At 32.6% G+C, this 13,780-nt stretch overlaps 2 protein-coding genes across 2 annotated transcripts; one reads left to right on the top strand and one right to left on the bottom strand.

Moving 5' to 3' along the window:
• Positions 1-1,727: 1,727 nt before the first annotated feature.
• Positions 1,728-2,473, top strand: LOC148570682 (serine/threonine-protein phosphatase 7 long form homolog). The gene is made up of 2 exons (XM_088508463.1): positions 1,728-1,742; positions 1,847-2,473. Exons 1-2 carry the CDS (start codon positions 1,728-1,730, stop codon positions 2,471-2,473), a joined length of 642 nt encoding a protein of 213 aa, XP_088364589.1.
• A 993-nt stretch (positions 2,474-3,466) lies between these two features.
• On the bottom strand, positions 3,467-4,854 carry LOC107633142 (uncharacterized). The gene is made up of 3 exons (XM_016336777.1): positions 4,759-4,854; positions 4,476-4,638; positions 3,467-4,296 (listed from the first exon to the last, which is right to left on the bottom strand). Exons 1-3 carry the CDS (start codon positions 4,852-4,854, stop codon positions 3,467-3,469), a joined length of 1,089 nt encoding a protein of 362 aa, XP_016192263.1.
• Positions 4,855-13,780: the final 8,926 nt, after the last annotated feature.

The raw sequence follows: 13,780 nt of genomic DNA, 5'->3' as shown, positions 1-13,780 counted from the left end.
ATATATTGTTTGTTTAAGTTATAATAATAATAATAATAATAATAATAATAATAATAATAATAATAATAATAATTTGTAGGTAAAAAAATTAGTAGAATATTAGTTATTATATGATTAGATTTGTTTTATAGGTTTATTAATTGTATTTGTTAGAGTAAAATGGTAATTAGAATTTAGTTTAGTGGGTAGTTTTATTGATGATAGTTGTTGCTGGAATTTTTGATAATTTTTATTTAGTGTTAGTGGCATAATAATTTAATTAAGCACTATTAATAGAGTTTAATTTTTGTATAATTATATTAATTATTTTAGATTGTAGGAGAATATAAATTAGAATTCTTAAATTTATTTTATAGATTTAGTAATTGTATTTGTTAGTAGAATGGTAATTAAAATTTAGTGGAATGATTAAAATTATTGATACCACCTAATTAGATTTATTTTATAAATTTAGAAATGTTGATTAATAAATATAAATAATTATATTAATAGAGTATAGTTTGTGAATAATCTTATAAATTCATTTGAGTTGTATGAGAATGTAAATTAGTACTTTTAATTTAATGTATAAACTATACTTGTAATAAAATAGATAGAAATTTGAACTAATTATTGTCATAATTGAAATAATTAAGTTATTGGAGATAATTATTAATTAGTTTTTGTGTTAAAATATAAGTAATAATGGTCATTTTGTTGATAAGAAGCTTAGTGATAATGACAACTAAGTAGAGAAGTTAATTTATTTTTTGTTCGGGTGTATATTTAATGTTAGTTATAAGTCTTTGTATTTATGTATGATTAACTACCAAAAGATAACTTGAGTTAATTATTTGTCTATATTTTGTAGGGCACAAAAACTTTGAGGTGTGTTCACATGAATCCACCGGGATTATACAATCCGATTGTTGAGCCTCTTGTACGGGCCACTGGATTTTATCATGTATCCCAAGTTGGAGTGATCCAAGGTCAGTCAGCTTTGGTAACAGCTCTATTAGAGAGATGGCATCCAGATACTCATACCTTCCATCTCCCGACAGGTGAGTGCACCGTTACATTGGAGGATATGGCTCTAATCCTAGGTATTCCAATAAATGGTCTTCCTGTGACAAGAACAACCATGACTAGTCAGGAAGCCATGGAAGCTGAATGCTTACATTAATTTGGAGTTGCACTAAGAACCATTGATTGCAGAGGAAGTTACATCAAGATGACCTGGATTAGAAATGTGAAAGAATGATTAATTTTGGATGATCGAGTTGCCATGGAAAAGTATGTTAAATTCCATATATTGTTGTTGTTTGGGTCAATCTTGTTTGCTGATAAGTCTGGGTCAGCGGTTCACTGGAAATTTCTTCCATTTCTTCGTGACTTCTCACGGATACACAAAATTAGCTGGGGATCGACATCCCTAACACACTTGTACAGAGCATTATGTAGAGCATCTTGATTTGATTGTAAAGAGATTGATGGTCCACTGACATTGTTGCATATTTGGGCTTGGATTCGTATGCCGTTTCTTGCTCCGATTTCTAGAACCCCACGGTTCTTTCCACTGGCTAACCGGTAATATCAATTGTTAAATGAGATTGAATATTGTGTTACTTTCTATTGCAATATCTGGTTTGAAACTTAGTAATAAAAAAATGTTGACAGATGGCGTAACTGGGAGCATCATAATTGGCCATATAGATATCATACTGTTGCTTATTTTAAGGGATTGTTAGATGAAGTTCAGGAAGGTCAGGTGTGTTCTCATCCATTGATATAGAAACATCTAGATATACATGTTTCTTGATGCCTTTGTATTATGTAGTGCTTAATAATATTTTTTTATCCAATCCAGTTTGTTTGGGAAGCTTACAGTCTTGATCGGATAGAGGCAGATGTCATTCCAGAAGACATCCATAGTCAATCAGAAATTTGGAGTGCAACGGTACCATTGATATTATTTGAGACTCTTGAGTGGCATGCAATCGATAGGTGTAGGAGACAATTTGGGTTCGTACAGGGTGTCCCACATCAGGAGAGGTCTCTAGATGGCCAACATGGTGAGATTTTGACTGGACCCAAAAAATTGGATTGGTCTGTCACACACAGATTTTGGATAATGCAGTTGACCAACCGATATAGTCATGTCCTAATTCATGAGCTTGTGCCTTTGTATCATCCGTTAGAGCTTTACATGTATTGGTACCGAGGAAAATATGGGACTCATTTGCACTTGTTTGATTTGGTCTTACAAGAAGATCAAGAGGGTGTTGCTAACCTGAATCAGCCACACGAGCCCGAGCCGCAACCATCATTACAAAGGGAACAACCTCCACAGTCAACACCACTACAAGAGCAACCTCAGTCGTCTTCAAATCCGTATGTTCCTCAGACTTATTGCTCATCGCCTTTTACACCGTCATTCCAACCGTCTTCAAATCCATATGTTCCATATGTATCGCCCTTTGAAACTGGGGACTAGGCATCATTTAGCCAGCTGCTTGGCTTCATGGCTACAGAAGCGGGTCAATCATAGTCGTGTAATGTGAGGTCATTGGATACCCGAATTTGGTTTCGTTCACCTTCAGAAAATTCTGGAGGCAGATTGTCAGTTGACTCAAGTAGGAGTGAAGGCGGTCGAGGTATTGTTAATAGCAAAAACTCCCATCGCATCCAAATGGTCTCATCGAGGAGAGTATAAGGGGTAATGACGTTGATGATGTTGACTATTTGGCAGACTCCCTCGAGGGTGATGATGAGGATGATGATGATGAGGATGAGGAGGAAGAGGACAATGAGGACAATGAGGTTGATGATGGCCAACATGGTGAAGATGATGACTGTGGTGATGACCCTGGGCCTAGTACAAGTAAGGTAACCCTTAATAGATTAATATCTTTACAGTACACTTTGTTGTGTAGAATTTTGCCTGTAGGTTATATATATATATATATATATTATCTTGACAGTACACTTTATTGCATAGCATATTGCTATTAGGTTGATATACATGTTATCTTAAAATTTTCTTCAGGTAGGGCAGGTACAGGAATAGGTGGGACCACATCTCCATTTGTTGGAGTAAAAGGATACAACCTAAGAGCTGATCCTCCACTTCGGAGTGCAAACAGATTCACGCCGTCTGCATTTATGAATGTTGCGAAAAAGTGCAAGAAGTTTTGCAAATATGTCAAGGGGGGAATGAGAAGGTAGAATGTTAGACTATGTGGTGGGAAATATGTAGATTTTGTGTAAGAAATATCTGGACTTTGTGTAAAAAAGACATGTACTTTGTGTTGGACATATTTAGACTCTGTGTATGAAATATTTGGACTTTTATAAGTAGCATGACTAGAATGTGTTGAAAGACATAGTGTTTGTTAGTTTAATATAAAGTGACAAAGTGGCAACATAATGTATTTGAACAACATAAAATATATAAATTTTACAAATTTGAATGCCACCATAATAACAGTTAGGTATTCTGAGCAGCATCGCCTGCACTAGAACCACCAACTTGTCGGCATCTACTGCGACTGTGGCCCTCAGCCCCACATTGCTTACAGTGCCTTGGACGACGTGACATTCTTGTGTCCATCTCATTTAAGAACCGGGTCATCTTTGGCCGACCCTTTGTCACTCGCTTCAAAAAGGGATTTGGTATGAACCGAGGTCCATTATACATAGGCCATGTGGTGGGATTCCCAAGTGTTCTAAACTTAGCTCTATAAACCTTTCGGACCTGGTCCATCTTGTAAACATCATGAACATACATCTGCCAATCCAATCGTTGATTTGCACAGCAAGCAAAGACATGGCGACATGGTAAGCGGTCCACTTGGAATTCACCACAGTCACAATGACGCTGTTGTATATCAACTGCAAACTCGCAGCCACTAGGCATCTCACGCACCTCAAATATTTCATTCTGTCTATCAAAGCAATTAACCTGAATGTTTCCAGCTGCGCATTGATTTGCATGCAATTTGGAGGTCACGGTCTCTGAAAACACATAACCAGCATTAATTCGAGCCTCCGCTTCAGCCCTTTTCCTGGTGAATAACTCATTCAGTCTGTAAAATGTTGCCTTTACAAGTGTAGTGACTGGGAGATTACGTGCCCCCTTCAATACCGAATTAATGTACTCCACTAAATTTGTAGTCATGTGACCCCATCGGTATCCACCATCGAATGCCAAAGCATACTGTTCACGAGGAATTCTGTCCAGCCACCTTGTGTATGCTTCACCCCGCTCGCGTAAACATCCGTAACGCAACTGGAATTCGCGCACTGTCCTAGAGTATCCTGCGACACGGAAAAAACAAGACATCCATTACAATGACGGTTACTATAACATGAAAACTATGTATTTATTTTAGTTACCTATGTTGACGATAAGCTTTTGGAGATATGGTGCCTTAACTTTATATGCTTGATGCAAAACATGTGAAAAGCTCTCGGAGGCGACCAAGCTCCATTACTACGTTCCACCGCCAAACTTATAGAATCGTGTCGATCAGAGATAAGGCTCACACTATCCCGTGTCACCACATGTCGTCGCAAATTACTAAGAAAAAAATACCATGCATCAGAAGTCTCACCCTCGACAATAGCAAATGCAATGGGCACGATATTGTTGTTTCCATCCTATGAAACTGCCACCAATAGACAACCTTTATATTTTCCATATAAATGAGTCTCGTCTGCCTGTACAACTGGTTTGCAGTGCCTGAATGCTCTAATGCAAGGGTAATAACTCCAGAAAACCTGATGTAGCACCCGAATATTAGGAACCAAGTCATCCCCTTGATAACAAGGCATGGTCTCAAAGTGGACGGCTGCTGATGGCTCCTTAGCACACATGGCTTCAAACCATATAGGCAGAGCTTCATAGGAAGCCTCCCAACCTCCAAATATTTTTTATACTGACTTCTGCTTTGCCAACCATGCTTTGCGATAACTTATAGTGTAATTAAACTTTGATTGAACTTCCGCAATGACAGATTTTACCTTTATGGATGGGTCAGCCTCTACCAATGGCTTAATGGCTTCTGCAATTGTGATTGAATCCAGCTTGGAATGGTCTTGAGAAATACTTGATCTAGTGCAAGTGTGACTACCATTATATCTTCTAATTTTCCAACAATACTTCCTCTGGATCATGCTAACCCTAATCAGCCAATCACAACTTGTTCCATACTGTGTACATTTGGCATAGAATGCTTGGAGTTCTGATTCATACACCCGGTAATCTACGCCTCTTCGGATAGCATAATCTTTAACTGCCACAATCACAGATTTGCAAGAACTAAATTCCATCCCCACGACGAATTCACCATCTGCCACAACCAAAGGCTCTACAACAACAATATCATGACATAAGTTCATAAAAGTACATGTACAAGTATATATAAATACATACAATTTCATTAAACAAATTATAAATATATAAATTTATAATAAAATATTAATATAAAAATACATTAATATATCAATTCACGTAAAATATATAACTTTCATGTTAACAAAAGAATATAAATTATATTATTCGGTAACCGTATAATATAACATAAGAATGTATTATACGGTTATATAATAATATCAACATAGTATCTAAATTTAAATAAATATATACATAGATTTTAAATTTTGAATACTTGGACAAAATATATAATAGACATAGATAAATAAATATACAAATATGTATAATATAAATTATATAATCATATAATTCTTAAATATAATTTAACTTTAATATATATAATTTAATTTTATACACATCAGGATAATAATAATCATACTAATTGTCTTCAATAATAATAATAATAATATAATAGTGCAATTTATATTTTAATTCTACAAATACAGTTATACATCACTAATTGCATACAAAACCTAATAATAACCATACTATTTGACATCAAATTTAATTATTTATATCATAAAGTTACTGTATAATTATCTAAACTACATACTTGCATTAAAGTTTTCAGGATACTCTGGTGCATGCATAGCCTCCAGATCCAATGCACGCATAAAAGATGGCTCTTCGAATGGTTGCTGATTTGCTAGTGAATTTGTCACTTCCGCCACATCTATCTCCATGATGTCATCAACTTCATCATCGTCTTCGTTTGGCTGAACAACCTCATAGTTGCTTTCGAACTCTTCCTCGCTGTCACTATTGTAATCTCTCCATTCGATATTTCGATCAGCTTCAGATTGTTGGAACTCAATGTACAGCTCGATAAATGACACTTGTGATCGACTTTCGAAGTAGACTGAAAATATCTCTTGCATGCTCCCTTCATTTGTGACATACTTCGTCTGGAAATGAACAAATCCACCAAATACTAATACAGGATACCGATATAAAATACTCGATATCATCTTCGGTATATGCGGATCTATTCTTTCGCAAATAACACCTTTTAGTTCTTCAAATGGTATTGTAAAAGGAACAATAACATCACATGGATTCTCGTATACAAATCTTACTCCCTCAGGTGTTTATAATAATATCTGACCATGATAATATAATTTTAACATAACTCTATCCTCCATTTTTTTTCAAAACAATGTCTCTCCTCTCAACATTAGTTCAAAGCTGCAAAAATAAAAAAGAAACAAACTGAACACAGGCTTAGAACGAAGAAGGAGAAGATTAATTGAAGAAGACGAAGTGTGTGGGGGGAGTATATATATATTACAAATCTGACCCTCAGTTTTCAATTTTAATGAATTAAAGTTTTTTTTAAATTCAAAAAACTGACCTACAGATTTCAATTTTGCATTTCATAAATTTTTTTTAATTCAAAACTTACCTTCCGATTTGCTTTCTTCTATTAAAAAAAAACCTAAATCCACACAAATCGGAGGCACCGATATGTTCACTCCTTAATTTGAATTTTACATTACTAAAATCTGAGCCTAAGTTTTCTAACCCCCTACAAAACTGAGGCTCCGATTTATATTTTTCAATTTAAAAAAAATCAACTTCATATCTTTCAAAAACACACCAGGTTTTCATATCCAAGCATAACACATATTTCAAATTCATAACTAAATAAATGAGCCTATTAAAGATCCACTGAAAATCCCCTCTAGTCTCTATTTCCACATTCCTTAAATAATGTTGAAAGTTAAATCACTTTTAACTTGTGTCCGCATTTTTTACCAAAAAAGAAGCTTCGTATTGTACTTGTTACATATAAAAGAGAAAGTCTTGCAAATAGTTTGCCTTCTTGAGCATGCTCATTTTTAAACGTTAGAAACTATAATACTTTTCTGAAGTAATTGATTTTTTTTCCTGTCACCATTTTGCAAGTGGAAGCGGGACAATTGACTTTTTGAGGTGTGCAATCTTGGTTTTGAGGTAGTTATATGGTACTCAACTTAGCTTTTGAGGTTATGTACACTGATATTTTAATTTTCTCAGTTGATAAGTTATCTGATTTGCTTTTATTACTCAAGAAAAAGTTTCTTAATCCATCAACACACTTGAGTAAACATTAGATGATACACTAATAAAATTATGTCATCAAAATATATTCTGAGATGTCGTGGAGCTAATATTAATGTCGTGTACTTAGAAGATCCAGGACTGCCAGCCTTTTGCTTGTGATCCTTTTCCTCATTAATCTCATGTTACTTGCCTTTTTCCCCTAATTTAACTCTAAAGCACTAACAAGTATATCAAGACACCAAGCAAATAATCAAATATTAATCATATTCAATTCAAGAACAAAAGTCATATAATTTGTCTTTAATTAAATTTAGGAAGAAATTACAAAAGTAAGCACTACTTGACCTAAAAAATTCTAGAGAAGTTGAATCAAATTCCGTAATATCCATGCAATTCAATTCTCAATTTTGGATCTATCAAGAAAAAGTGTATTTACTACTTAGTCCAGAATGTTTTTTGTAAATCACTTTTCAAAAATATTATTCTGGTATTTCTTGTAAGTTTCTATTTTTCCTTTCAACGACCTATTTTATTGAGGTGTTTTAGAAATTGAGAAGTTGTGAGAAATCTCATTTTCTTTGCAAAGTATTTCAAAATCTAAAAATTTACACACTTACCACCATGATCAAATCTTATAGGTTGAGATTGTAAGATTCTTTTCGTTCTAAATTTTCTTAGCAAATTTAGCAAACTTTTCGAATACATTATCTTTAGAAGCCAAGAAAATAACCCATCTGTATCTTCAGTAATCATCGACAATCATAAAGATGTATCTTTTACCATTAGACTTACAGTCTTAGCGAAATCAAATTCATCAAGATGTAAAACCTCAAGAGGCCTTAATAATTTGGACAAACATTTATACTTTTCAAAGATTTTTTAGTCTATTTCCTTTTTTCACAAAATTCATAGGTTGAATTTTTTTCAAAAGAGACATCTAAAAGACCTTTCACAAGTTTTTCTTAGATAACTCAGAAATGAGTGTCATGTATGCTTGATCAAATTTTTGTATGCCACAACCACTTGTTATCTATTCTCTGAAATGTCAGAAAAGAAGAACCAATTGCTTTGGTGATCAATCACACTAAAGAACATCAAATACAACTCAATAACTTTGGTCACATTACTAACTTATCCTTAAAACACTAACAAACATGTCAAGACACCAAGTGGATAATCATGATTTAACTATATTTAAATTATGGGTAAGAAACTATGTAATGTATAACTAATTACAATTAGAAAAGAAAATCACAAATGTAAGTAATTCAACTAAAAGCGTATAAAGAAATTGAATAGAATCACCTAAAACCTATACAATTTAATACACAAAATTGAGTTCTATCAATTACTAATATTAGTGACTTTGCCTTGGGCTCATCAACAAACTTGACTAAGCCACTGCTTTTGAGCCTAAAGCTATTAAAGTACTTCTTCTCATTTGTCACATGTGTCTTGAGCATCATTGTTCATACACCATTTCTACTCTTTTGGTGTTTGCATCTTTAGGCAGATTTACAAAAATTTTGTTTAACTTAGATACATACACTTTCTTGGATCCTTTGAAATTAGCGACAAGAATCTCGAGGTATCTTAGAATATTTTTGAAATTCTGACATCTTTGCATTCTTCTTTTTAATCCAAAGCAGTACTTGATATCGCGTTCTTTCTTACAATAACACGACAAAAATGTTTAGTTTTTAGTTTCTTTTCAACTTTTGTCTTAATATGTGTAATCCAATTTTCATAAAATATGATCTTTTATTACCAAATATTATTTTCATATTGTTGGAACCATTAACCATCCTTTCTAAGTCAAATTTAAAAGCCTTACTATTTTTGACAAATTTAAAAATTTTCTTTTCATAAATCAAATTTTCTTTACGATGAACCTTTCGAGATTCCTCAAACTGAGTATTGAAGGATATGTTTATTTTCTAAAGGTTTTGTTCGCATTTCTCATATTTTTATCTAACTCCTTTAGAGAGGTTGTCTCCAAAACATCATATTTAAGAGTGGTTTTGAATTTTAAATATGCTTCAAACAATTTCTTAAAATTTACCAAAAATACTTTATACATGATTTTCAGGTCAAAATTGAGAAGTAGTTATCTCCGAGTCACACTCATAGTTAACCATAAAGCAAAAGTTGGCTACATCATCAATCTCGTCATTTTTTACCTTTCCTTTCTAGAGTCCACCGATTTGGGACAATTAGGTTTAAAATGATCTTTTTCCCATAAAAAACACTTATAGCACATGACAACTTCAGATTTCTGCTTTGTTTTTCTATTTCTTCTGAAGTTGCTTTTTCTTTGCTTGTACCAAGATTTTGTAGCTTTTCTGATACATCAGAATATTTCATCCTTCTCTTCCTAGTCATCATTGATGTTATAATCTTTAGTTTTTGACTTCTCATTAACTGCCAACACATTTTTCCTTTTTGAGATTGAAAGGATAAAGACTTATCTCACCTAGAACTAACTTATCAAACTAACACTCATGAGTCTTTAATGAACCCAAGTGTTCATCCAAACTAGAGTTTTCAAGTCTTTGCATGCTTTTTGGATATGGTCATAGACAATCATTTTCTTAGATAGGCTACTAAGAATTTTCTAAAACAAATGATCATTTGTAAGGGTGTGTTCTAGATTTTTTAGTGAGCTAACAATGCTCATGAATCTAGTTGACATCTTATCAATGTTTTTGCCTTTCTTTATCTTGAACGATTTATTTTTTTCACAAAGATGTTAATCTTGGTTGCTTAGTAATTTTATTCATAAGTTTTATCCTATCCCAAATATCTTTAACAATATACAAAAAAAAATTGATTTTTTCATAATCAAATTTTCCAAAAGTATGTATCAAAAAATATTTTGCTTGGAGTTTAATTGGATTTTTTCTTTGGGGTTGTCAGTCCTAAAGTTGTAAAATGTGCATGAGAAAGGGAGTTGAATGGTGTTTGATTTATTTTCGATATGAAAATAATTAAATTTAAAGATCTTCTCAAGTTTTTGACTTTTTTGCAGTGAAAACGTATGTTGTTTAGATTGCAAGTTTATTTTAATTGTTTAAAATAGATTCTGAAAGAATAGATTTTAGAAATTTATCTTTTGGGGTCTTTAGTAGACTTTAGATGCCCTTTAGAAACTATTTATGAGTTATCTAAAGTTATTTAAAGAAAAAATTGTGTATGAACTAAAGATAAATAAATGAACAATAAATGAACTATAAATTTGAGAGGTAAGAGTTTAGAGAGATACATGCATTATATTATATACTATTTCCGCATAAGATACCTACATTCAGTTCTCAAACAATTTAAGTGTTTTACTAATAAAATGAGTGTACAAAAGATATTGTACTTTGTCTAAGTCTTCTTAGGATTACTAGCTTGACTCAGATTGCATTCAAGAATAACTTAAGAACTTCTAATATTTTTACTAATCTTCTTAGGAAGGAAATTCTTTTGAAATAAAATAAAAAATATTAATTCTAAAAACAATTATTTTAAAATTTATTTTCAGAGATTCATTTTTTTTATTGCAGCAAGTTCATCGTACTTCTTGGCGAACCTCAACATATTGGCTAAGGTTCGCCTACCCTTCGGCGAATCATAAAAAACGTAAGGATCCCGCTAGGGAGACAATGGACTATTTGTACAATGTGTACAATGGGCTATTGAGTTACAAAATGAACATCCCCCATACTATCTAGAATAACCATCTGAGTACTAGGGATAATAAACATCTTCCTAAAAGCTTAAACTGATTTTGGAATTCACCAAGGATCAAACTCTTGAGTTTTCGGATCTAGCGCTCTAATACCATGTCATGATACCACTCATCCCAAAAGCTTCAGCTGATGGAAAAAGGTAACACTAATGGTTATATCTCTAATATTCCCTAAATCTCCATTGGCTCCTCATACTTTCCCAAAACGTAAAGTTCGTATTAGCTCTCGGCGAACTTCAAATGACAGATCCTATAGGCATTGGTATTATGTCACTTTTCTTAAGCTTCACAGCCTCTTCTTTCTTAGTGTTGGAGAGCACTATCTCTACTATAATTTTATTTCATTTTTTCTGTAGGTTTTGAGAGTATGTTTTCTTAAAAAATCTAATGCGAAAGTACAAAAATGTAATGCGATCTCTAAATACTACTTATTTCTCTGTGTTCCTATGTACTCCTCAGACGGAGACGATGATAATGCAGTTGTCGTTGCCGCTGACGGTGTTGAAGAAGCCATGCTTGTTGTTTGCACTTTCCAGTATTCAACTCCCCATACTTCCCTTCTTATCCAAACCAAACTAGGTTTTCTTCAGAATTAAGAATTTCAATCATAGCATATGTTCTTTCCAAATCACAGAAGTCTTAAAGTTCGCCGTACGTTTTTTTGTGAAGTTCACTGAGGGGGTGCTGCGAACTTTGGCCAATATGTTGAGGTTCGTTGAGGGGTGCGGCAAACTTGCTCCCAACGAAAAAAAATTGATTTTGGAGATTAAAGATGGTTTAATTTTTTTATAGAATTAAAGATTTGTGTATTTTATTTTTAAAAAAATGCCTTCTTAAGCAAGATTCATATTTGATACCTACTAATTTAAGAACATTAGATATTATTTTCTCAATTCTTTTTAGGATTATAAACTAACTCGATTGAGTACCCTACCAACTAAAAACTTTAGATATTCAACTGATCTTCTCAAGCAAGACTTGAATTGGATACCTCACCAATCTTCAATTTGAACATAGTTTTCACTTTTAATTATTGAAATCATAAAATGTTTGCAAGAAAGGGGTTGAATCGTGCATGGGCAGTTTTTCTAAAATAGGTGAACTAGAAATACTTATAATGTCTTTGAACTTATATGTAGCAAAATATGTTAGCATATAGTTCAGAAGATCGTTCACATGCATATTAAAATAACTTCTATAGTTATTGTTTATAAGATAGTCATATCTAAAATTTATGAGTTGTTTTAAAGAACATATTAAGATCTTTTTAAATTTATTTGGAGATACCCAAATTTATTTAAAAAATTTCTGAGGTCTTAATAGACTTCAAATCAATTAAATAGAGCTTTCTCAAAATATCTACAGAACTTGAAATGTACTAAAGAAAAATTTCTAAACTAATATACATGTTATGCTCAAAGAGAAAGAAGTAAAAGTTTAGAAAGGAGACAGTCATATCTAAGATTTATGAGTTATTTTAAAGAATATATTAAGATCCTTTTAAATTTATTTTGGGGATACCCAAATTTATTTAAAAATCTTCTGCGATCATAATAGACTTCAAATCAGTTAGATAGAACTTTCGAAATATCTACAGAACTTAAAACTTCTAAACTAACATAAATGTTATGCTCAAAGAGAAAGAAGTAAAAGTTTAATTAGAAGATGTACATCTCAATATATACTACTCTAGCTCAAAACTCCTACATCCAATACTCAAGAAATCTTGAGAGCTCATTAATTGAATAGGTGCACAATTAGATATTCTTTGCATCAAGCCTTTTCTGTTAAACTTTGACTCGGATCCCGAAAAAATCTGCTAGTGGAGGTAGTAGTCTTATTAGTCCGTACATCTTTTTTAGTATATCCAGAAAGTAGATAGGAGCATAAACTGAAACATTCTAGAGCTACAAAGATAGTTATTAAATCGTTAGCGCCGCATAAAAATATTCCTCCTAAAGTAGCTGTTAATAAACTCTGTTATAGCCATTTATGTACATTCGATGTACTCTATGGATAGAGGAATACATAGAGTTGAATATAGTAAAATAAGAAATTGAAAGATTTCATTAAAATTGTTCATTTGGAAATTTTTGGAAAAGCTAATCATTGGTTTGGGAAGAGATCATAGATGTTTTCAAATGAATGGAAAGAGAATCTACTTTCATTAAGTGATTTATTAGATAATAAAAAACATAAAATCTTAAAGACTATTCGAAATTCAGAAGAACTGCGGGAAGGAGCTCTTGAACAGCTAGAAAAAGTCCGGGCCTGTTTAAGGAAAGTTGAAATGGAAGCAGATCAATTTCGAGTGAATGGTTATTCTAAAATAGAATGAGAAAAATTGAATTTAATTAAGTCAATTTATACGACTTTGGAACAATTAGAAAATTACAAAAATGAAACTATTCGTTTTGAACAACAAAAAACGATTAATCAAGTCCGACAACTGGCTTTTCAATAAGCCTTACAAGGAGCTCTGGGAACGCTAAATAATTGCTTGAACAACGAGTTACATTTACGTACCATCAGTGCTAATATTGGCATGTTTGGAAAAATAAAAGATATAAAATAACACATTAGTTCTTCTT

The sequence above is a fragment of the Arachis ipaensis genome, chromosome B3 (genome assembly GCF_059453495.1).
Source record: "Arachis ipaensis isolate K30076 ecotype BB chromosome B3, ASM5945349v1, whole genome shotgun sequence".
In the NCBI taxonomy this organism is placed as follows: domain Eukaryota; kingdom Viridiplantae; phylum Streptophyta; class Magnoliopsida; order Fabales; family Fabaceae; genus Arachis; species Arachis ipaensis.
This window is presented reverse-complemented; position numbering and strand designations above follow the sequence as displayed.

Excerpts from the sequence above, each read along its gene's own strand:
- LOC107633142 (XM_016336777.1), bottom strand. The coding sequence starts at position 4,854 with ATGTGTGCTAAGGAGCCATCAGCAGCCGTCCACTTTGAGACCATGCCT. Across the intron at positions 4,639-4,758 it reads ATATTCGGGTGCTACATCAG|GATGGAAACAACAATATCGT; the intron begins GTTTTCTGGAGT and ends GCAGTTTCATAG. Across the intron at positions 4,297-4,475 it reads TATAAGTTTGGCGGTGGAAC|GATACTCTAGGACAGTGCGC; the intron begins GTAGTAATGGAG and ends TCCGTGTCGCAG.